Source organism: Hyperoodon ampullatus (assembly GCF_949752795.1).
Source record: "Hyperoodon ampullatus genome assembly, chromosome: 18".
NCBI classification, from domain to species: domain Eukaryota; kingdom Metazoa; phylum Chordata; class Mammalia; order Artiodactyla; family Ziphiidae; genus Hyperoodon; species Hyperoodon ampullatus.
Genome location: NC_136931.1, coordinates 56,959,377 through 56,981,693, shown reverse-complemented (window position 1 = coordinate 56,981,693; position 22,317 = coordinate 56,959,377). Strand labels below are relative to the sequence as shown.

Below are 22,317 nucleotides of genomic sequence, written 5' to 3'. Positions count from 1 at the left end.
GGTGGTGGCTGGGGTACTGGATACCGGGACTCTCTACATCTATATCAGCTAGAATTTTCATTTCCTTTTTAATCACTAGAAACAGAAAGCCTAACATGAGTTGGCTTAAACATACATGGGACTTTATTGCTTATGTAAGTGAATGTGGGCATCAGGTAAGTTTTGATCCACTTGCTCAAGTGATGTCATCATATGGACTCAGTTTCTGTAGACCTTCCACTCTGCATTCCATAGTGTTTCTATCATTCTCAGGCTCCACGTGTTGTCTTCCCCACCATGGCTATCCCCATAGACCCACGATCTCTCCATGCGATGGAGAAAAGGAACCCTGCAGATCTAGACTTCACGCCATTGAGCCACATGATCCAGCAGAAGAGCCTCTCTTCTTAGGAGATGCACACAGCTCTGGTGTCCACTCTCCCATTAGTCTGGCTGGGTCACGTGCCCACCTCTGAACCAGTCACAGTGGGAAACGGGCTATGCTGAGTGGCTTAAGCCAATCGTGCCACTTCTGCAAATGGGTCAATTCCAAATCTACCAGAGAGAAAAGGGAGGGCAGAAATGATGCTGGGGAGGCACCACCCATGACCACAACTCTCTGCCCTCCACTCACCCGTATCCTGAATGACAGTGACACCTGCAGGCGGAGACTTTGGAAAAAGGCGTTTATTGGTGTGGTGGTCTCAACACTCCCCATGACTTGGAACACACGGCCCCCAGGGCCCCCCGCCCCCCCCCCCCTTGCGTCCCTCCCCCTGCCCTCCCTGTCCCCCGGACCCTGGGAATGGAAGACAATGTGGGATGGGGCCCACGCCCCCGTCTGAGGTACAGTCACTGCCCCTGCTCTGCCCTCTCTCCCCCTCCCAAGCTCTGGGTGGTGTAGTTCAGGGTGGGTGTTTATAGAGGGTCTCCCGGGAGTTGGAGCTGGTGACTTGGCGTCTTGGTCTGGGCTCAGGATGTCTGTGTGATGCCTCTCTCCCCCACTTTGTGTGATGTGGTGTGCCAGGGCGGGGTGTTCCTACAATCAGAGCTGAAGTTACAGCCTCAGAGCCCCTTCCTGATAACAGTTGCCCATCCTGGGGGGAACTACAGCTGGTCACCAGCTACAGGACAGCTGGAGCCGGGGGGCTCTTGCTGGTCACAGCCGCTGGTGTGTGTGTGTGTGTGTGTGTGTCTGAGCGTGTGTGAGGGTGGCCAGGTCAGCCTTTAGGAGGTTCAGCTGCTGGAGAGGCCAGGGGGTGGTAGCCCAGCAAGCCCACACCCGTGGGCCGGCGGCAGCTGGTTGGCGCTGCAGGTGGCCGAGGGGAGTGGGGGCAGGGTGGGGCAAAGCGCTGAGACAGACAGGTGACGACGGGCACCGGCCTGACGTTTGGATGGAAGCACCGATTGGCCCGGGAGGGGGCCAGAAAGTCCAGGGTGGGGAGGGACAGGAAGAGTGGGAAGGTCTCAGGCCGCTGAGCCAGCGATGGGGCCTCTGGCTCCAGGCAGCTGGCCGGCCGACAGCAGGGAGGCCCAGAGCCAAGATGGAGATCCTGCACCTGCTCACAGAGGCTGAGTGACAGCTTGACAGACAAGCGTGATGCCCCTGCCCACTCCCAACCTGCCCAGGAGACAGCCTTTCAACAGGGTGGGGAGCAGGTGGTGTGAATGCATATATTGGGAAAGCAGGGAGCCTGGAAAACCTCTCCTCACAGCTACCGGCACGAAGCCCCCATACCTACCTCTAGCCAGAGATGAGAGACAGCAAGGTTGGGGGCAGTGGATGTGCGGGGTGTCGAGGAGGGAAGAGTGCTGAACTCCCTTCCCCACCCATTCACACACACACACACACACGCGCGCGCGCGTGCAGGCTCACACACCCACTACACACACGCGATCCAGTTGACAGCCTGAGCTAAGAGAGGGGTGTGGGGTGGCCGGGGATGGGTCACAATCGGAAAGGTGAACGGTGGCGAGAATGGCTGTAGAAAGATGCATAACTTTGCGTTATCCCTCACAGTGATGGGTTCTGTAAAGATCTTTCCTCCTTCTCTTCCTTTTCTTCTTCCTCGGCGGCCGAGAACTCTGCCCCTCGAGACCCGCGGCGCTTGTTCCCCCTTCTCCTCTTGCTCTCGGCCTCAGACCCCCCGCGCGGGGACTCCAGGGCACTGGGTTCTTCCTACATCCTCCACCACAGCCAGCCCAGGGCGGAGAGGAGGGCCAGAGGCCCTGGGGGCCTCGGGGCCGAGTTCTCCAGGGATCCCGGGCCTGGGGAAAGAGAGAGGGTCAGGGGAGGAGGCCCAGAGTGGGGAGACCCCATGTGTGTCTCTCCCGGGCGTCTTGTCTCTGCTCTGAGGGTGTTGTCTGAGGATACCTCCTGGGGACCTTTCTGGGCTTTCACTCAGTGCGCCTGTTCTCTGACTCTGGTTTAGTCTAAGCATCTGGCTGATCACTGTCCTCTCCACCTACAAAGCTCTTCCCACAGATCTTGGCAGGGCTGGCTTCTCTCGACCATTCAGGTCTCAGTTCAAATGTTACCCCCTCCAGGAAGCTTTCTCTGATGAGCTTATCCAATGCTACCATCCCCAATTCTATTATTTGTTTTCTTCATAGCCCTTATTGATATGCAAAATTATTTTTTTGCTTATTTATGTATGTATTTGTTGGCTTTTCATTTTACTTATGTGTCTACTTGTTTATTGCTTTTCTACTACTGCTAGACCGGAAGCTGTGCAAATCCCTAGACCTTGGCTCTTTTGTGCATTGCTGTGTCCCGAGCACCCAATGCCTGGCCCTTAGTGGGCTCCCAATGAATATGTCTGTAGAAGGGATCGGTTTCTTGCTCAGTCGAGGGTGCGTCTCTTTCCTAAGTTAGGGGACAGTCTGGGGGCGGCCCGGCATCTCCACCTCTCTGGCCCCGCCCACTCAGCCCCGGCCCCACCCACGCCGCTCCGGCCCCGCCCCTCCTGCCGCTCAGGGACGCACGCAGGAGCCGCATGGAGGCGCTGGACATTCCCAGCCGGTTGGCTGCGCGACACGTGTAGTTGCCGTAATGCCGGGCGCTCACGTTGGCGAAGAGAAGCATCGAGCGGGTGCGCTCCGTCTGCACCTTCAGGCCCTCGGCCGTGCCACTGCTCAGCCTGCCGGGGATCCGGGTCAGGGACCAGGCCGCAGGACCCCGGCCCGGGGTCCTCTCCAGGCGGAAAGCCCAGCCCCCTGTCAGGCTCCCCGATTCCCTGGAGACCCTACATTCTGTCCCCTACCCCAGCGACCCCTAGCCTCGGGTTCTAGCGCCCCATGGATCTCGGGCCACTCCCACCGACGCCCCTCTCCAGGCAGCCTAGCCCCTCAGGGACACTGGACTCTCTCAGTGTGTACCTCTGACCACTAGGGGCACCCAGGCCCCGCTGGACCCCAGATCCAATGGTCCCCTAACCCTAAAACTTCTCTGCCAGATCCTCAGTGTCGACCCCCACCCCAGACCTTCTTCCTGAAGAGCCGGAGGAGACCAGGCTCCAGCATTCATCATCCTGGGACCCAAATTTCCAGTAAGCCACCACAGTTTCCCTGGGGCTCCGAGGACCCCAACACCTAGAAGCCGGACCCTCAAGTTCTCAGGAGCCAGTCCTGTGCTCCCTCTGCCCCCCTCCCCGCGGTCCAAAGGACCAAGGACCCCACCACCACCACCATCACCACCACGGCCGGCCCCGGTGCCGTCCTCACAGTCTGTCATCCTTGTACCACTGGAAATCCGCGGGGGGCACCGCCATAGCTTCGCAGCGCAGGAGGGCGGCCCGGCCCACGGCTGTGCGGGCGCTGGTCACGTCCGTGATGGTCGGAGGATCTGGTAAGGGACCAGGGTCAGCGCATTCTCCTAGCCGGGTGGGGACGAAGGGGTCCGACCCCCAGCCCGCTCCTCTCTCCTTACCAGGAGTCCAGGTCTCCAGCATCCCCCCCACCCAAGACTCCTTCCTCGCGCAGACTCACCCCCTTCCTCCTCCCTCACACCCTTCATCCCCAGGGACCCAGGTCCCGCCCCGCTTTCGTGCCCAGTGCCAGGGGGGCTCACAGTTGACTGTGACCAGCACACGGCGGCTGTCGGGTGCAGAGTTAACCCCGTTGTGAGTCACGCACTCGTATTCCCCGGCCTGGCCCCGCTGGATGTCGTAAATCTCAAGGATCTCGCCTTCCGAGGTGAAGCCATCTGTGGGGGGAGGGGAGGGGAGGGGGCGGGGCCAGACACAAACACTTAACACGGGACAACACGGGCACAACACGGACACACATCAGCGGGGCGGACAGCGCAGGGCCTGGAGTGCCCGGGTCAGTGGGAATGGGGAGGGGTTTGCCGGGCCTGGGATCTCCTGCTAGGGGTGTGGCAGAGAATGAGAATCTGGGGCTTAGAAACTAGAACCCAGTGGGGAGGGTCCTAGGATTGGGGGCGTTCAGGGGATACAGTGATCTGGGAGTCCATAACTCAGATCATGTGGCTCACAGGACCCAGTGGGGAGGATCCTAGAATCTTGGGGCTCAGAAAGATCCAGAAAATACAGGCCCAGTGGGGGAGGATCCAGAGTTCTGGGATCTAGCCCTTGGGGCCCAAGGAATCAGGATCTGGTGACTGGGATCAGCAATCCAGATACCTGGGGTCTTACAACAGCGCGCTGGCTCAGAAGAGCCTTTGGGACTCAGAGCATCCAGGGATCCAGAAACTCGAGACCAAGACTGTGGGGCTCAGATGAACCGGTAGGGGAGGATCCAAGGATCTGAGACCTAGTTATTGGGTTCTGGGGTCCCGAGGGATCTACTGATTGGCACAATTGGTCTCCAAAGACCCAGTGAGTGAGGATCTAGGGATCTGGGAAATGGTAGTAGAGATCTAGGTAAAAGGGGAGTGGGTGACGTCTGGGATCTGGACTGTCCCTTTCAGGGCCCTTGGCACTCTGTCTGGGGGCAGCCGTGGTTCTTAGCCCTACCACTGGAATCACTTGAAGGACTTGTTCAGACAGATTGTGGTGGTGATGTGGGGAGGGGTGGTTCTGACTCATTAACTCTGAGGTGGGCCCAAGAATGTGCATTTCTGACAAGTTTCCAGGTGATGCCAATGCTGCCAGTCTGAGGACCACACTCCCGAGAACCACTGGCCTAAGGCATCTGGCAGAGATGTAGTGATGTGAGCAGGAGACGGGAACGTGGGCCAGGGCCGTGGCTGTAACCTGGCTCTGGCCATCTAGTGGTAGGGGTCTGAGTCCAGGAGAATCCTGTGAGCTGCGTGGGGAAAGAGACTGAGGCTACTGGGGTCGGGCATGTGGGGCAAGTTGGGATCTAGGAGGTGATCTGGAGGAAACAGCCCAGGCCTGGGATGGCAAGTGGGGAAGGCTCTAAGGCTCTGGGGTCTTCCAGTGAAATAATAGGACCAGGGTAGGAGGGGGAAATCCAGTCATCACAAGGGTTCCGGGGGGATCAAAGGAGGGGGGTATGGGAGATTCTGGGTATCTAACTAGGGATATGGGGAATTGAGGGGCCCAGACTGCGGAGTGGGGGAAGGGGCTTTCGGCCAGGGGTGGGGTCCTCACCTCGGAGCTGCCTCCAGGTGACCGTGGGCTCCGGCCGCCCCACGGCCAGGCAGAGCAGGTTCACGTTGCTCCCCTCGTTCACGGTCACGGGCGAAGAGATATTCACGATGCGGGCGGGGACTGCAGGCCAGAGGGAAGCTCAGTGAGAGGCCAGATGTGGGCTCCCAAGATCCAGGATCCAGGCCCCCGGCCCCTCCCCCCTCAGACCCAGGATCCAGGCCCCCAGCCCCCTCCCCCCTCAGACGCAGGGGTCCAGCTGACATTCCTGTGTCTGTAAGAAATCCTCTGTGTTTTCCATTCCCTCTAGGTCTGGCTTCTTCTCCAGCTGTTGGTCTTGTCTTCCTCACTCTTTCTCAGTCTCTCTCCACCTTCCTCCTAACTTGGTTTCTATTTTCTATCTTCTGGTCTGAATTCCTCCTTCCCCATCTCTATTTTTATTGATTAGTATTATTATTTAAAAAAATTATTTAACGAATGCTCGTATGGTGCTTACTGTGTGTAAGCTTACAGTGTTCTAAATGTTTGACAAAAATTAACCCTTTAAACCCTCACGACTCCCTTCTGGGGTAGATGTTGCTATATTCATCAATTCTAACACACAGGGGTGTTTCCCACCTCGTCCCCACCAGTTTGCACATTTCTCCTATCAGGATGGCTTTATGATGTAGGATGCCAGTGTTTCACTGGGAGGGTTTTTTTGTTCTGTTTATTTTTCCGTTTCTAGCAAGGCATAAAATAAAGGTGTCCCTTCCAACTGACGACGTTTTGGACTTGACACATGACAGCGTCATCCCTGTTTTGCAGATGAGGAGTCTGAGACCGCCCGGCTCGCTCTGGGTCCCTCAGCCACTGGGTGGTGGCGGTGAGGTTGGAACCTGGGGGAATCTGGCTTCAAGTTGGGGCTTGGCAACGGCCCCGCTGGGCTGTCCCTGTGGTCCTGTCTCTCCAAGTGCTCCCTGCCCTCCAGGCCACCTCTGATGCCATGTGAGGCAGCCTCCTGCCCTCTCCGTGGATCTCTCCAGCCCCACCTCTCCCACTCTTCGCATCCAGCCCCTGCATGTGCTGTTCTTTTTCCGGGACCAGCCCTGCATCCACCTGAAAGTCTCAGCTCAGACGTTATGTCTGGGAAGCTGCCTCTCCTTGGAAAGTCACCTCCAAAGGGGCAGGGACAGCCTGCCTGGCTCCTTCTCTGTCCCCAGCCCATGGAGCAATGCTTGCAGGTAGTAGGTGCTCCATAAACAGGGCTGAGTGAATGAATGCGGTCTTCCTCCGAGTCCACCCTCGGCCCTGTAGCTCTCCTGCCCTAGAGTTGCCTGTGACTTTCCCTCTCTCTGCTTGGCTGGAACCCGTGAGGGCAGGGTGTGTGTCTGCCTTTCCATGGCTGTGTCCCAGGGATCGGCGAGGACATGAGGGTCCCCTGTCCCCTGCGCCCGCCACCCGGGCCCATCCCGCCCACCCCCAGCCAGGGCCTCGGCTGAGGGCTCACCGTGGACGATGAGGTAGACCTGAGTGGTGTACGGCTGGTGGCGGGTCTGGAAGGAGCAGGTGTAAAGGCCCTCGTCGCCCAGCCCCACCTGGCTGATGAGGATGGAGAACTCCTCGGGCGTGTTGGTGAGCAGCCGCACTCTCGGGTCACTGGTCCAGCGGTCGTTGCCCGCGTACAGGATGTTGGAGCGGTTCAGCCAGGCCACTCGGGTCACATGCTCGTCGATGAAGCAGCTGGCGGGGAGGACGAGGGCAGGGTGGTTTTCTTCTCTCCCACACCCCCGCCTGGCCCTCCAGGGTCCCCCGTCGCGGGGGCTTGGTGGGGGGGGAGGAAGGCCCACCGCATCTCCAGTTCCCACTGCAGTCCTTGGAGGCAGGTGTGACTGCACCCACTTTACAGGTGGGCAAACTGAGCCTCAGCGAGAGCTGTGAGCCCAAGTGCAGAACAGAATGACAGCTGATGGTTATTGAGTGATTGTTGTGTGTCAGAGACCGAAAAAGAGGGGGGAAAGACACACTGGGGGAGAGGGACAAAGGTGCAGAATGATGAGGGGCCCAGAGATAGAAGGACAGAGACCCAGAGAGAGGGGGACAGGGATCCACAGACCCAGACTGGGGAGGCAGAGAGCTGGGGGAGCGTAACCCTGGCTCTCACTGAGCAAGCACGGGGTGCCAGGCTCTCTAACTCAGGGCGTGTGTACAGACTCTCAAATCCTCACGACAACCCAGGTGGTGGTCACCATTCCTCCGCCCATTTGACAGATGGGGACACTGAGGCCCAGGGGTGGACCTGGGCCCAGAGTCTGGGCCCCAGTGACCTCTCTCTTGACAGGGGAGGTGTGGGCTGTGCCTGGGGATCAGGACCATTTCCCCCCAAGGAAGGTGAAGGGGCGGCACCCTCCGGGTCTCCCTACCTTAGCGTGGCGTTGTCACCTTCGCACACTGTGTAGTTGTCCGCAAGGGAGCTGAACTCCAGGCTCTGGGACAGCAGCCCTGTGGAAGGGAGGGCAGCTCAGCTCGGCGGGGCTGCACACATCTGTACACACACACACACACACACACACACCCCTGCAGATACAGACACTTCCCACACCCACCGGCACACATGGCAGACACACTCGGAGCAGACACACGTAACACCTTCCCACAAGCCCACAATGACCCAGACAGACTGGGACACACAAACCTATGCACCTCCAGAGACACTGAGACAGCACACAATCACAGCACACAAACACACATGTATGTGCACACAGACACACATACACCAATACATATACACACTCAGAGATGCTGTGTACAGATGTGCACACACACAGACATATGCACAGATTCACAATTACAGAACTGCATATGTGCAGATAGAGATATGCACAGATGTGCACACAGGTACGTATACAAGCACAGATACACATGTACACAGACACACGCAGACATGGCACAAGGCACACACATACATGTTCACAGTGTACAGACACACATACACACAGATTCAAGAATACACACATCCATACACAGATATCCGCGTACAGAGGCACACATACACATATTCACAGACTCACGAGTACATAGATACATATACACAGATACATATACAGATGTAACAGACACATGCACACAGATACACACAGTTACACACATTAATTCAGAAACACATGGAAAGACATGCTTCAGGGAGATCCTCAATACCCACATAAGTGCACACAGATATCCAGACATGCAAATGCACACATGCACACAAACGCGGATGGACACGAATATCCACGCGGACACACGTCTATCACAGACGCCCAGGATGCACTGAGGCGTGCTACAGAGAGCCTTGCGTCTACACAGACTCCCCCGTGTGCCCGTGCCCGGTGGGGCACGCTCTTGAGGGTGCATGCCCACGCCCGCCTGCGCACTGCAGCGCCCCCCCACCCCCGCCATTCATCTCTCTGTGGACCGTGGCCAGCGGCTGGACCGGGGCCAGGGAGTGGGAGCTGGGCACGCGGAGGCGGCGGATGGAGACAGCACCAGGAGGGGAAAGGAGGCGGCCGGATGACCTTGGACGCCTGGGCGGCACAGGCCTACACAGGGCTGCCCTGGCCCCCGCCCCAGGATGAGGAGCTAATTAATCTAATGAGTTAATTGCCCGTGCCCCGCCAACGACTCCCCGGGGAGGCCCTCTCCATCAGCAGCCCCTCTGGACGGGGCTGGGCCAGAGCCAGCGCAGCGGGCTCGCCAGGCCCTGGGGGTTTGCAGCCCCTCACCCTGGGCTCACTGGGGCCAGAGTCGCTCCTGTAATCTGAAGGGCCCTGGAGGGAGGGAAGGGACTTGCCCGTCCTGAGCTGTGCAGAGAGGATGCTGCCACGCAGAACCCTAGTAACAGGAGGGGGCGGCCAGGGGACAGACAGACACACACACAGTCACCAGGGTCCAGGAAAGATGCGCAGAGCCAGCCCCGGGGCCAGGAGATAGTCCCACGCATGGCAATGGGTCCCGCTCAGAGGGACAGAGACCTACATACTCATGCTGACGCACACAGCCCAGGACACACACCCAGCAGAAGGTCAGTTAGAAAAGACAGCTCTCTCCCAGAAGCATGCCTCTCAGCCACCGGAGGGACAGCTCCAGGCCAAGCAGCCATGGCACCCTGATCCGCCCGCCATATACAACCGGACCCACACAGTTACACTGACACCAGCGGGCCCTCACACGCAGGTGCAAAGTCTACACATGGTTACAGCCCTACCTGGAGGGCTGTCTCTCTCTCTCTCTCTCTCTCTCTCACACACACACACACTGGCTGAATCGGTCACAGTGACACTACCAGCCGGAGGGCTGTGCTCATCCCCACGCCCTACCCTGGAAAGTCGTGCATGAAGATACGGCCTGTGCAGTGAAACAGCGACACAGTTGTAGCCTCTCAAATACAAAGGGGCTGCCCTGGGCCAAGAATCGGGCGCATGCAGTCATGCTGTCACCTCTGATCAGATCACACACAGCCCTATCCGCACACACACCCCCCACAGGATTTGTCATACCCCTGGGCACACACATCCTAGACCAAGGTTTCTCCATCACGGCACCATTGACATTGGGGCCTGGATGATTCTTCATTGTGGGGCCGTCCTGTGCAGTGTAGGATGGTCCGCAGCTCCCCTGGCCTCGACCCCCTAGATGCCAGTAGGTCCCCTACCCCAACCAAAATTACATTGCCAGATACCTCCCAGGGGGCAAAATCACCCCACCTGCCCCCTTCCCCCCAGCCCTGTGACAGCCACTGTCCAGGATTCAAGGAGAACAACCCCAGTCTGGGGGCTGAAGAGGAAGCTGTCCAAGGTGCCCCACTTCAGGGAAGAACCGAGGGCTCCTGAGCTCAGGCTAGGGCCCTGGGGTGGGGTGTGGACCTCACAGAGGTGGGCAGGATCTTAATCATACGTCCAGCAGACAGAAAGACAGACAGACACACACTCCTAGCCAGAGGGATCTTTCCAACACTCGGAGTGGCCCCCAGGACGAAGTCCCAGCGCCTCAGCCTGCAGTCCGGGGCCCCGGCGTCACTCTCCTGCTTCCTCCCCCCAGTGTAGCCCAGCTCTGTGGTTCCCACTCTTCTCCCCTCTCCCTCCTTCCCACTGTTTCCCATCAAACGCTTCTCCTTCTCCAGGGACCTAGTATATGGGGGCCTCTCCTAGGAGACATGGCCCATCCGAGCCCATGTGAGCTCCCACTCCGCTCCCAGGGCTCCGTGGATCAGAGTTCTCTGCCTCCCGCAGCTGCTCCTCCAGGGCAGGGCCTGGCTCAGACCATCTGTTTCCCCAGCATGCCCAGCTGGGCCCTGGCTGTGGGCAGTCTTGGGAGATGAGTGATGAAGTCATCTCAAGTGGGTCTTCGATTCCTGGTCTGTGTGTCTATAAATTTGGATGTTGTGGGTCTGCATGTCTGTCTCATGCAGTTCCCAGACTCCAGGCTCAGGAGGACCCTCCATGCTGTGTGACCTTGGGTAAGTCCCTTCCCCTCTCTGGGCTTTGGTAAATGGGGGTTAGCCATTCCACCACCCTGTCTGTCACCGGGCCCGGCCCCTCCCTCTGTCTCAGTCCCAGTCACCCTGCACTGTTTTCAGGTCTGCTCTCCTCACCAGACGGGAGCCTCTTAGGGCAGGGCCTGGGTCTCCCCACCTCCAGCATCACCCAGCTCAAGGCCTGGTCCACAGGAGGCCTCAAGAGATGTTTAATATAAAAACAAACAAGCTAGTGCACATGCGGTCCCCTCTGCAGGAATTCTGCTTGGGAAACTCCGACTCCCTACTCCCTCCAGCCCTAGTCTGTGTTCCCACAATGCCTGGACTACCTCCCTTACAGCTGTGGTATCTGTCTCCCCCAGCAGACTATAAGTTTCTTTCTTTCTTTTTTTTTTTTTGACCATACCACACGGCATGTGGGATCTTTGTTCCCTGACCAGGGATTGAACCAGTGCCCCCTGCAGTGGAAGTGCGGAGTCCTAACCCCTGGACCGCCAGGGAAGTCCCAGCTATAAGTTTCTTGAGGGCAGAGCCTGGGTCTGACTCAGGTCTGTATCCCCAACATCTTCCAGCACAGGGCCTGGCCTGGAAAGCCTTGGGAAATATTTGTTGAATGAGTGAATGTAAATGGATTCCTACAACATGCTTTGCCACCTCTTGGACTCTTACACATTCTTCAAAACCCCAACTCAAACGCCCCCTCCTCCAGAAGGACCTCCCTGACTGTTCAAGGCAGAGAGTCTCCACTCTCTCTACTGCGTACCCTCTGACTCAGCTGGGACAGTGTCCAGGGGTGCCTTCCCTACCTGGCCAGGAGTTCCCTGAGGTTAGCTCTGAGCAGGGAACTGTTTGTAGAGGGGATGGATGGTCTCTAGAGACTCACTAAGAAAGCCCTAAGGAGTCTGGGCTGATAGATCAAATGTCTGCCCCCCCGTTTCCTGGCTGGGTGACCCCCGGCCAGTCTGAGCCTCAGTTTCCCCAACTGTAGAAAGGAGAAAAACAGTAGTTCTTCCCTCGGAGGGATTTTTGTCAGGGATTCCATGAGAACGTGCAAGCAAAATGTTTAGCTCAGCACTTAGCAGGCAAAAAGGGCCCAAGAAATGCTAGCTATTCCTAACAGCACCTTCTTTTTAAAGAACCATCTATTGTTATCCCCCGTTCGGTGTCGGTCCCCTGGGGGTGGAAGGAGGGGGGCAGAGCAGGTCCGGCCTGTAGGTTGCTCCGTGCCCAGCACCCACCCGAGTCGGTGACGCATGTACAGATGCGCCGTCAGCATCTGCTCTGCTACGACCATGCCAGCATGACCAGGCTGCGAAAAGAACGGACCGGGGAGCCAGGCTGCCAGGGTTGAAATTCCAGCTGTGCCACTGGGTTGCACAAGTTACTTCCCCTCCCTGAGACTCAGTTTCCCCACCTGTAAGTGGGGACGATCATCGTGCCTCCCTCATTGGGTTGTGGGGGAGAGGATGAAAGGAGGTCACCCAAGCAACGGGCTCAATACAGTGCCTGCTAGTTAAGTGCTTGCAAACTGCTCTATGTGTGTTGGCTGATGGAATGCTTACGGGGCAGGTGCCAGCCTGGCGGGAGATCCAGAGGTGATGGGACGGACCACACAGGTCTCTGCCAGTCCAGACCAGTGGCTCTCATACCCGTTTGATAAACCAAGGGATGAAGGTTGCAGTGGGTGAATTCCCTTCTCTTGAGAGAAGGGGATTTCTGGGACTTCCCTGGTGGCGCAGTGGTTAAGAATCCGCCTGACAATGCAGGGGATACGGCTTTGAGCCCTGGTCCGGGAAGATCCCACATGCTGCGGAGCAACTAAGCCCATGTGCCACAACTACTGAGCCTGCGCTCTAGAGCCCTCGAGCCACCAATACTGAGCCCGCGGGCCACAACTGCTGAAGCCCGTATGCCTAGAGCCTGTGCTCCGCAACAAGAGAAGCCACCGCAGTGAGAAGCCTGCGCACCACAATGAAGATGAGCCCCTGCTCGCCGCAACTAGAGAAAGCCTGCGTGCAGCAACGAAGACCCAACGCAGCCAAACAAAAAAAACAAAAAAACAAAAAAAGAGAGAGAAGGGGATTTCTAACAAGCTGAGTGACCTTGAGTTGGAGATAAGAACAGCCTGCCGCCCCTCAAAGGAACTTAGGTGGAAATGGGACCCTCCAATGCGGGGGATGCTTAGATTCCACCATCCCAGAACTCACAGATGGGGAACCTGAGGCCCAGGAGTGTGTGTGAACTTGTGGCGGGCGTCTGGGGAGCTGGTGGCAGAAGCCCGGCTGGAGGGAGGGGTGGGGGCCACGTGAGTGGGGGTCCGTGTGGCTTTGGCAGGGAAGAGCCGTGAGAAGGGGCTGGGCCTGGTCTGACGGCCACTGAGGAGCCCCCAGAGCCCTCTTCCTCTTTGCTCATCTCCCAAGTCCTCCTTATCACTGATGCCCGGAGTCTGGTTCCAGAGCCAAGAGCCCGGGAACCTTCCACGTGCTGGCTGTTCCTTTCTGCTGGTTCTCACCGTAGGGGCCTTTGCCTCTGCCGTTCCCTCGGGATCTTTCCAAGGCTGGTTTCTCCCCTCCTTTCAGTCTGAACTCCCCTCAGCTGCTCAGACACCACCTGAGGTCACAAGGCCAACTTGTCTGCCGAGTCATTCTTATTTTCTCTACGTGACTCATCACATTCTGAAATTATCTGTTTACTTCTGAGGGTTGTTTTTAGTTTGTGGATCTCTCTCCATCCCACTAGGATGTAAGCTCTGCGAGGGCAGGGACTTCACTGCTGTGTTTATAGATTCCCAGTGCTTAGAACAGTGACTATGTGCTCAGTAAATACCTGTTAGATGAGCTGATGAGGCGGTGCCCACAGTCCAGACAAACCGGGGGGCCTGGGGGGTCACCCACGCCCAGGTTCACCCTGTCCCCACTCCAGGTAATATGGCAAAGGAATTGCCCCCAAGTCTCCTGCAGCATCTACTTTTGTGAGTGGATGTATGTGTGTGTGTTGGCATAAAGAATTTAGGGGGAAAAAAAAAAGGAACGATAGAATAATATCTACAGATGCTGGGGAGGTAGAGTTAAGTGGGGAAAAAAAGCCAGTTTTGTAGAGAAATGGCTTTATTTTGTTTCTGTCTGGGGAAAAACATCAACGAACTAACCAGTCCCTTACAGATGCTGAACTGCGTGTCTGACTGTGTAGGTGGGAGAAGGCTGGGGACGCTGTGCCAGGGCTGTGGACCCCGCCTCCCCCTCGAGAGTGGGTTTGGGGAGGGTAGCGGAGCGGGACACAGTGGGGTTTGCTCTTATGCATATTTGTAGTGGATGGTTCACTTGTATGCTTTCCTCCCGTAATCTGGAAACCATCCAATGAATGAAAGAGAGGAGGAGATGCAATTTGGTGTAACTTCCACCGGCGTTTGCTCAGCCCCAACGGTCAGAGGGTGGTGGGTGAGGGGTCTCTCTTTCTGCCTCCCGAATCCCGTCTCAGCTCATCCCCCACCCCGCCCTGTCCCCCGCTTTTGCTCGTAGTTCTCTGACGGGGGACAAAAGGCTCAGAGATGGGACTGGACTTGACCTAGGTCACAGACCACCTCCTGGCTCCACTAAGATCCCAGCCCAGCACCTGTGAACAGCAGTGATTTCTAGGGTTCTGAAGAGTAAAAGTAGAAGGACATGGGAAGTTACTTGAGAGTGAAGGGAGAGGGAGACAGACAGAGCTAACGGGAGACAGCCAGAGACAGTGAGCGGACAAGGACAGGCGCGGGCGAGATGAGACGTGAGCTCCCAGAAGTGAATGAGGACCAAGGCACAGCTCAGGGGCCAGAGAGAGGCAGACACACACACTGTGACCGGGAGAAGCAGATCCAGAGGCAGGGAGGGACAGATGTGAAACTGTGCCGAGCCCGGCAGGGATGGAGAGGAGGGGACCCCGAGACAGAGACAAACGGAATGTCACCCAGAGCCAGGGAGCCTCCGGAAATGGCTGAGACGTCAGAGAGACCTAAGGAGACAAGTGACAGAGACACAGACAGGCAGGGATTCAGACGGGTCAAGTGGGAGGGGCACTCAGACGGTCTGCACCAGGGAGGGAGTGACCCTCCAGCTCAGCATCCTGTGTCCTGTGTGTGCAGGGCCGGGTTTGTGTGACCGTGGGTGTCTGCAGGTGCGGCTCCGGGTCAGACCAGGGGGATGGGTGTTTATGTGGCTGTGCGAGATCGGTGTGTGTGGGCGGGTGGCTGAGAGCCGCTGTCGCTGTCTCGCTGAGACTGTTGGGGGTTCTAGGGTGTTCCCGATTGTGTGTCCCTGACTCTGTGATCCTGGCTTGGGGCAGGGCCTGGGGGAATCCTCTGGAAGCACAGAATTAACCCTGTCCCCTGCCCCCTGCCTTCTTGCTCTCCTCTCCTTAGGGGGCATCTCCTGGACCTTCCCCAGGTTGCTAGCCCCCTGGGGAGACACAAGATCCAGCTACACGTCCTCTAAAGAGAGACTGCCAAGTTCACTCCCCAGCCCACCCCACCCCCACTTTCCATTCTCCCCTTCCTGCTCCACAAAAGACCAGCCCCAGTCCCCCTCCCACACTGGGAGGGCGAGTTTAACCCTTTGACCCCGTGTTAACCCTTCCCTTCCCTCCCTCCTCAATCTGCCCGTCTCTTAGGCTCCGTCCTGCCCCGAACCCAAATATTCAGCCAGAGCTTTCCATATCTGAGTCCCCAGCCCAGCACCTCAACTTCTTGGATCTCCAGCTCCATTGCCCCCCACATAACTGCAACCCTCCAAGTACTAATACTTTCTCCCAACCTAGACCACCCAGCTGGGGCATTTCAGCCCCTTCCCAGCTGGGAGACCAGACCCCACCCCCTTCTTTTCCTGGCCCTGGGACGGAGGTCTATGGACACCCCTGCCCCCTCCTCTTACTGACCCTGGGAAGACACCATCCCCCCAACCTTTCCCCAGAAACGCCTACCCCAGCCCTCAGGCAGGGACCCCTTGCGGGACCCTCTCCACGCAGAGATGAAGACCCCCGACGGGGCATCTCCCTTCCTACCCTCCTCCCACCCCCCACCAACTCAGTTCAGAGATCCTGCCCGGGGACCCTTACTTAGCTTCTGATCTCCCTCCCCGATCCGGAGCCGCAGACTCCCGCCCCCAGGCCGGGACCAGGTGTCCGAGACCCTCTCGCCGGCCCGGAGAAGGAGACCTCCGCCCCTAGGCCCAGACTCGGGCCCCAGGACGCGGACCCCCGCCCCCGGGCATGGATCCAGACATCCGAGGACCCCTTTCCCAGCCAGAGGATGCAGCCCCCGCCCCCGGGCCCAGACCTCTGCGTCCGGGGGCCTCCTCTTCCCTGCTCAGGGTTGCACCCTCCTCCGCCCCCAATCCCCGCCCGGGACCCTGGAGTCCCGGCCGAGCCCCCCGCCCCCGGCGCTGCGGTACCTCGACTGATGACGGCCAGGCCGGCCAGGGCGGCGGCGGCGAGAAGCCGGAGCCGGGCCCCGGGCGCAGGGGGGGGCATCGCGGCAGCGGCGGCGCGAAGGGGGAGGGGAAAGGGGGGGCCGGTCCGGGGCGCGCGAGACCTGGGGGGAGAGGGGGAGGGGGAGGGGGACCCCGCCTGCGGCTGCACCGGCCCGGGGGGCGGCGGGGGCGGGGGGAGGGGGCTGGGGGGGCGCGACGAGGCGGCCGGAGCTGCTGCAGACCCGGGGAGGGGGCGGTGCTGACGGGCAGGAAGGCCGACCAATCAGGGGAGGCGGGGGGCCATGGAGGCGGGGCCTAGGAGGGTTGCTCTTTGGAGGGAGAGGCCTTTGTTACTGCGGCCCGGCCCCTACCCCCTCCCGCCCCCTCGATCCACACGGCTTCCCACCTCGGATCCCTAGAGCCCCGGGTCTGGGACACTTTTCCTGGAGCGCACCTCCCTCCTGCTTCAGGTCCCAATCTCATCCTCCCTCAGACCCAGAAATTCCGGCCCCCCAACCCCAGGAGTCCGGGCCCCCAGCCTCCTCAGGCCCAGGAGTCTGCTCCCCAAGTCCCCACCTCCCCCTGACCCAGGAATCAGAACTCCCAGCCCCCTCTTCCTGTGGGACATAGTTCCGCTTCTCCACCTACTTTCATGAATAACACTGACTTTGGGGTGAAATTTCCTTCTTCCGTCCATCCCAACCCTCATCCCCAGGATAATAGGGGAATGGGGAGAGACTGGGGGACCTGACCTTGGGAGATGGTAATCCAGGGTTCAGGTACGAAGAATCCCCACTGCTCATTCTTTCAGTCACTTGGCTGCAGCGGCACCTTGGACAAGTCACTTCTTTCCCCAGAATCTCAGTGTCTTCCCTGCAAGATGGAATCATCTCTATTTCTCAAGGTTATTGAGAAGAATAACGGAGATCCTGGGGAGGGTGCTAGCTCAGCCCAGTGCCCTAACAACCTGAAGTTAGTTCTTCCTCCTGGTCCCACTATGCATCCATTTACCGGGTATAGTCCTCCCTCCTGGCCCACCAGGTGAGGCGTCCCTGTCCCCTGTGCCCCCATCTAGCCTCTGAGGCAAGAGAACAATCCCTGAGCCTACTCCATGTCTGGGGCATTTGGAGGCAGAAGTCTTTGAAGTCACCCCCTAGGGGCTGTTTAACTGCAAAAGCACATCCATCCTCTATTCCTGCCCCCCACCCCCAAATCCAATCTGTCTGAAAGAGAGGCTAGCTCGGCCTCCACCTTCAAAACAGATCTCTCCTCTGTCCTCTTCTTCCCACTCCACCCTCCTCTGAGCTGTCACGTCTCCCCTGGATGACTGCTCTGAAGGCAGCAGCCAGTGCCCTGGTCTTTAGGCCTCCACCTTCAGATCAACAAGCACTGAACTCATAAACCAGCTGATGCTACTGCACTGCCTCACTCACTCAACTCCAGCTGCTGTGGCCTTCCTTGGGCTCCTTCAACAAGCCCAACTTGTTCCAACCTCAGGGCCTTTGCACTTGCTGTTCCCTCTGCCGGAATGCTCTTCTCGCCAGATTGGCACAAGACTCTTTCTTATCATTCAGGTCTCACCTTTCAAAAGCCTTTGTTGGGACTTCCCTGGTGGTCCAGTGGTAAAGAATCTGCCTTACAATGCAGGGGATGTGGGTTCGATCCCTGGTCAGGGAACTAAGATCCCACGTGCCGCGGGGCAAGCCCACATGCCACAGCTTCCGAGCTCGCATACCTCAACTAGAGAGCCTTTGAGCCACAACTGCAGAGCCCACATGCCCTGGAGCCCACGCGCCACAACTAGAGAAGAGAAAATCCACCACCACAACCAGAGAGAAGCCCACGTGCCACAGTGAAGAGACAGCGTGCCGCAACTAAGACCTGACACAGCCAAAAATAAAGAAAGAAATAGAATAAATAAATAATAAATCTTAAGAAAATAAGCCTTTGTTGATCATGATATCCAAAGTAACCCCCACTCCCAATGCAACAGCTCTCTGACATCGGTTTTGTTTTCTCCATAGCCGTTACCATTCCCTTATTTCATGTGTTCACTTGTTTGTTTCCAGTCACTTCCCTTCCCCTCCATCTCCCACTTCCAGAACGTAAGCTTTGCTAAGGCAGGGTTTTGTGTTTTTGTTTGTTTGTTTAATTGAGGTATAGTTGATTTGCAATATTGTATTAGTTTCAGGTGTACAATATAGTGATTCAAAATTTTTATAGATTATACTCCATTTAAAGTTATAAAATATTGGTTATATTCCCTGTGCTATACAATATAATCTTATAGTTTATTTCTTTCTTTTTTTTTTTTTTTTGCGGTACGTGGGCCTCTCACTGTTGTGGCCTCTCCCGTTGCGAAGCACAGGCTCCGGACGCACAGGCTCAGCGGCCATGGCTCACGGGCCCAGCCGCTCCGCGTCACCAGGGAAGCCCCAGTTTATTTCTTTTATACATAGTAGTTTGTACCTCTTAATCCTCCACCCCATCTTGCCCCTCCCCGCTTCCCTCTCCCCACTGGTAACCACTAGTTTGTTCTCTACATCTGTGAGTCTGTTTCTGTTTTGTTATATTCATCCGTTTGTTTTATTTTTTAGATTCCACATATAAGTGATAACATACAGTATTTGTCTGTCTGACTTATTTTACTAAGCATAGTACCCTCCGGGTTCATACATGTTGTTGCAAAAGGCAAAATTTCATTCTTTTTTCTTTTGACTGAGTAGTATTCATATATATACATATATGAATATTTTTCCATTTATCTGTTGATGGACACTTAGGCTGCTACCATGTCTTGGCTATTGCAAATAATGCTGCTATGAACACTGGGGTGCATGTGTCTTTTCAAATTAGTGTTTTTCATTTTCTTTGGATATATGCCCAGGAGTAGAATTGCTGGATCATATGGTTGTTCTATTTTATTTTTTTGAGGAACCTCCATACTGTTTTCCACAGTGGCTGCACCAATTTACATTCCCCCCAACAGTGTAGAAGAGTTCTCTTTTCTCCACATCCTCACCAGCATTTGTTATTTGTGCTCTTTTTGCTGATAGCCATTCTGACAGGCGTGAGGTGATAGTTCATTGTGGTTTCGATTTTCATTTCTCTGGTGATTAGCAATGTTGAGCATCTAGGACAGGTCTTTTGTTTGTTTGTTTTTGTCTGCTTTTGCTCAAGGCTTATCTCCAGAGCTTAGCCCAGTGACTGACACCTAGTAGGTACTCAACAAATATGTACTCTATGCATGGGTTGGATGAGTTACTAGCCCTATTTGGATAGATGGAGAGAACGAAGATCCAGAGAGGGAAAGGGACCCACCTACGTTAACACAGCCAGGTGGCATAAGAGCTGGTGGTGTGCCGCTGCTTGTTCACACTGATTTGGGAGAACTGATGGTTAAATTTTCAGGAATTTTCAAAATGGATGTTAAACCAGTGTTAGCCTGAAATTGGACATGATGGAAGTATCTACACTGTGGCAACTGGCAAACACTACAAATCAGGACTTCTTGTTTGAGAGCCATTGTACCAACACACCCTTGTACAAAATCCATTGGGATCCTGGCAAAAGGTCATTTATTGCTTCCCTATGATGAGGCTTAGGATGAGGACAGGGTTCTCTCTTCCTGGAATGACCCATCCCAGGCCTGATGACAATATGAGCACTTCCTACATGCAGGCATCTTTCTGAGCACATTTTACATTCTCCTTGAAGCCTTATGATGTCCCTGTGGGTGTGTCTTATCTTTACCTCTGTTTCACAGATGAGGAAACAGACATAGAGAAGTAAAAGCAGAGAAGTAAAAAAGTAAAGGAATTCCCCAAAGCTGTAGACACAGCTGAAGACATTTGCCATATGTGTATCTGATAACGAACTTATAGCCAGACTATATCAATATAAAGAGCTCCCACAAATCAACAAAAAAAGAGATGACTCAATTTTTAAATGGGCAAAAGACTTGGACAAATACTTCACAGAAAGAGGATTTCTAATAAGCACCTGAAAAAAATACCCAACACCATTAGTCATCAGGGAAATAAAATCAAGACCACAGTGAGATACTCCTATTCGCCCACTAGAATGGCTAAAAGGATTGATAGTAGCAAGTGTTGGCAAGGATGTGGAGCACCTGGAACTCTCAAACCCTGCAAGCTTACTTGCCCTTTGACCTCAAGGGGGGTCTGGCCAAAGGGAGGCACAGGCAGAACACTGAAGGGTGGCTGGAGAATGCTCTGGTCCTTGCCCGCTGCCCTACATTGGGGCCTGTCAGGTGGCCCCTTGGCCATGGCTCCGGTTCTCAATAAGGCCTCAGAGACACCATTCCTCTCCCTAGTTCCTCAAGGACACAGCAGAATTTGGAAGGAATCTTTTCCTTCTGTTGCTGGTTCCTGGGAGTCTTACCATCCCTGTATCCCTAACCCTGCTCACACCTCTGTGAAAGGCACCTTTATCACAAAGTCTGTTTAGGAATCCCACTGGAGGTGGCTGTCTCTTTCCCGCCAGGACCCCTGCTGTCCTAACACTATTAGGGTTTCACAGTCGAGGCCCAAAGCCCCCTGAAGATGATGCTTAGAAGGCTCAGGAGTGTGGAAGATGCTCCATTTCACCTAACAAGTGAAATAAAGATTCTGATGGCCACAGATACTATTTTTTCATACACAGGATAGGCAAAGTTCAAAGGACCCAGAAACATACCAGGTTGACGATGGCAGGTGTTGACAAGAGTGAAATTGGTTCCCTTTCTATGAAGGGCAAGTTGGCATCATCCCCGGAAACTATGTACCTCACCCTTAACCTTGAAAGTCCATATCCAGAATTTTCTCCTGCAGGTGTATCTTGTTCATGCCCAATGGCTGAGGGACCACCAGATCATTAATGTAGCATTGTCTGCAGTGCTCAGAGGACAAACTACCTAAATACTCAATAAGGGACTGGTTTGATACATTATATGCATTGATAGGCAGCTGTTAAAGAGTGAGGTTAGGGCTTCCCTGGTGGCGCAGTGGTTGAGAGTCTGCCTGCCGATGCAGGGAACACGGGTTCGTGCCCCGGTCCGGGACGATCCCACATGCCGCGGAGCGGCTGGGCCCGTGAGCCATGGCCGCTGAGCCTGCACATCTGGAGCCTGTGCTCCGCAATGAGAGAGGCCACATCAGTGAGAGACCCGCATATCACAAAAAAAAAAAAAAAAAAAGAGTGAGGTTAATGATACAGACTGTGTGGTGTTCTGTAAGTGAAAGGAAGCAAAGTACATAATGCAAATGTGTAATACGCACATATGCTTGTATGTCCATCTTATTCCTCTAGAATAGGCTTTCTCAGTCTTGGCATCGCTGACATTTGGGGCTGGGTGATTCTTATGGTGGGGGCTGCCCTATGTGTTGAAGGGTGTTAAGCAGCATCCCAGGACTCCACCCACTAGATGTCATGACAACCCAGACTGTCCCCTGGGAGGGGCAACATGGATCCTGGTTGAGACCCACCTCTCTGGGAGGAAACACCAGGCACCAGAGCAGTGTTTGTCTCTGGGCAGGAGGACCATGCCCCAGCCTGTCTCGGAGATGCGGAGAAGTGATCCTAATGGGCCCAGTTCCTAGGAGCAACCAGGAGAGAGCAGGTGCACCCGGATGGATTTGGCTTTGCCTCTCAGGCTGTGAGTCCCTGGGAAGGACCCTCCCCTTTCTGAATCTCAGTGTCCCCATCCTCAAGGGTAGGGGTGGGGGCCTAGCTCCCATCTCACAAGGTTGCAGTGTGACCATAGGGAGGCTTCTGAGCCTCTCTGGGCCTCAGTTTCCTCCTCTGTGAAAGGGTCACAATGACCAGACCACAG

The 22,317-nt window shown here is 56.0% G+C and overlaps 1 protein-coding gene across 1 annotated transcript; it reads right to left on the bottom strand.

The window, feature by feature from the left end:
* Nucleotides 1–2,158: 2,158 nt before the first annotated feature.
* Nucleotides 2,159–16,545, bottom strand: IGLON5 (IgLON family member 5; the record flags this gene model as incomplete). The annotated part of the gene is made up of 8 exons (XM_079723221.1): nt 2,159–2,247; nt 2,965–3,119; nt 3,703–3,823; nt 4,049–4,183; nt 5,556–5,675; nt 7,042–7,274; nt 7,955–8,033; nt 16,467–16,545. The coding sequence occupies 8 exons, from the start codon at nt 16,543–16,545 to the stop codon at nt 2,159–2,161; spliced, it is 1,011 nt and encodes a 336-aa protein (XP_079579347.1).
* Nucleotides 16,546–22,317: the final 5,772 nt, after the last annotated feature.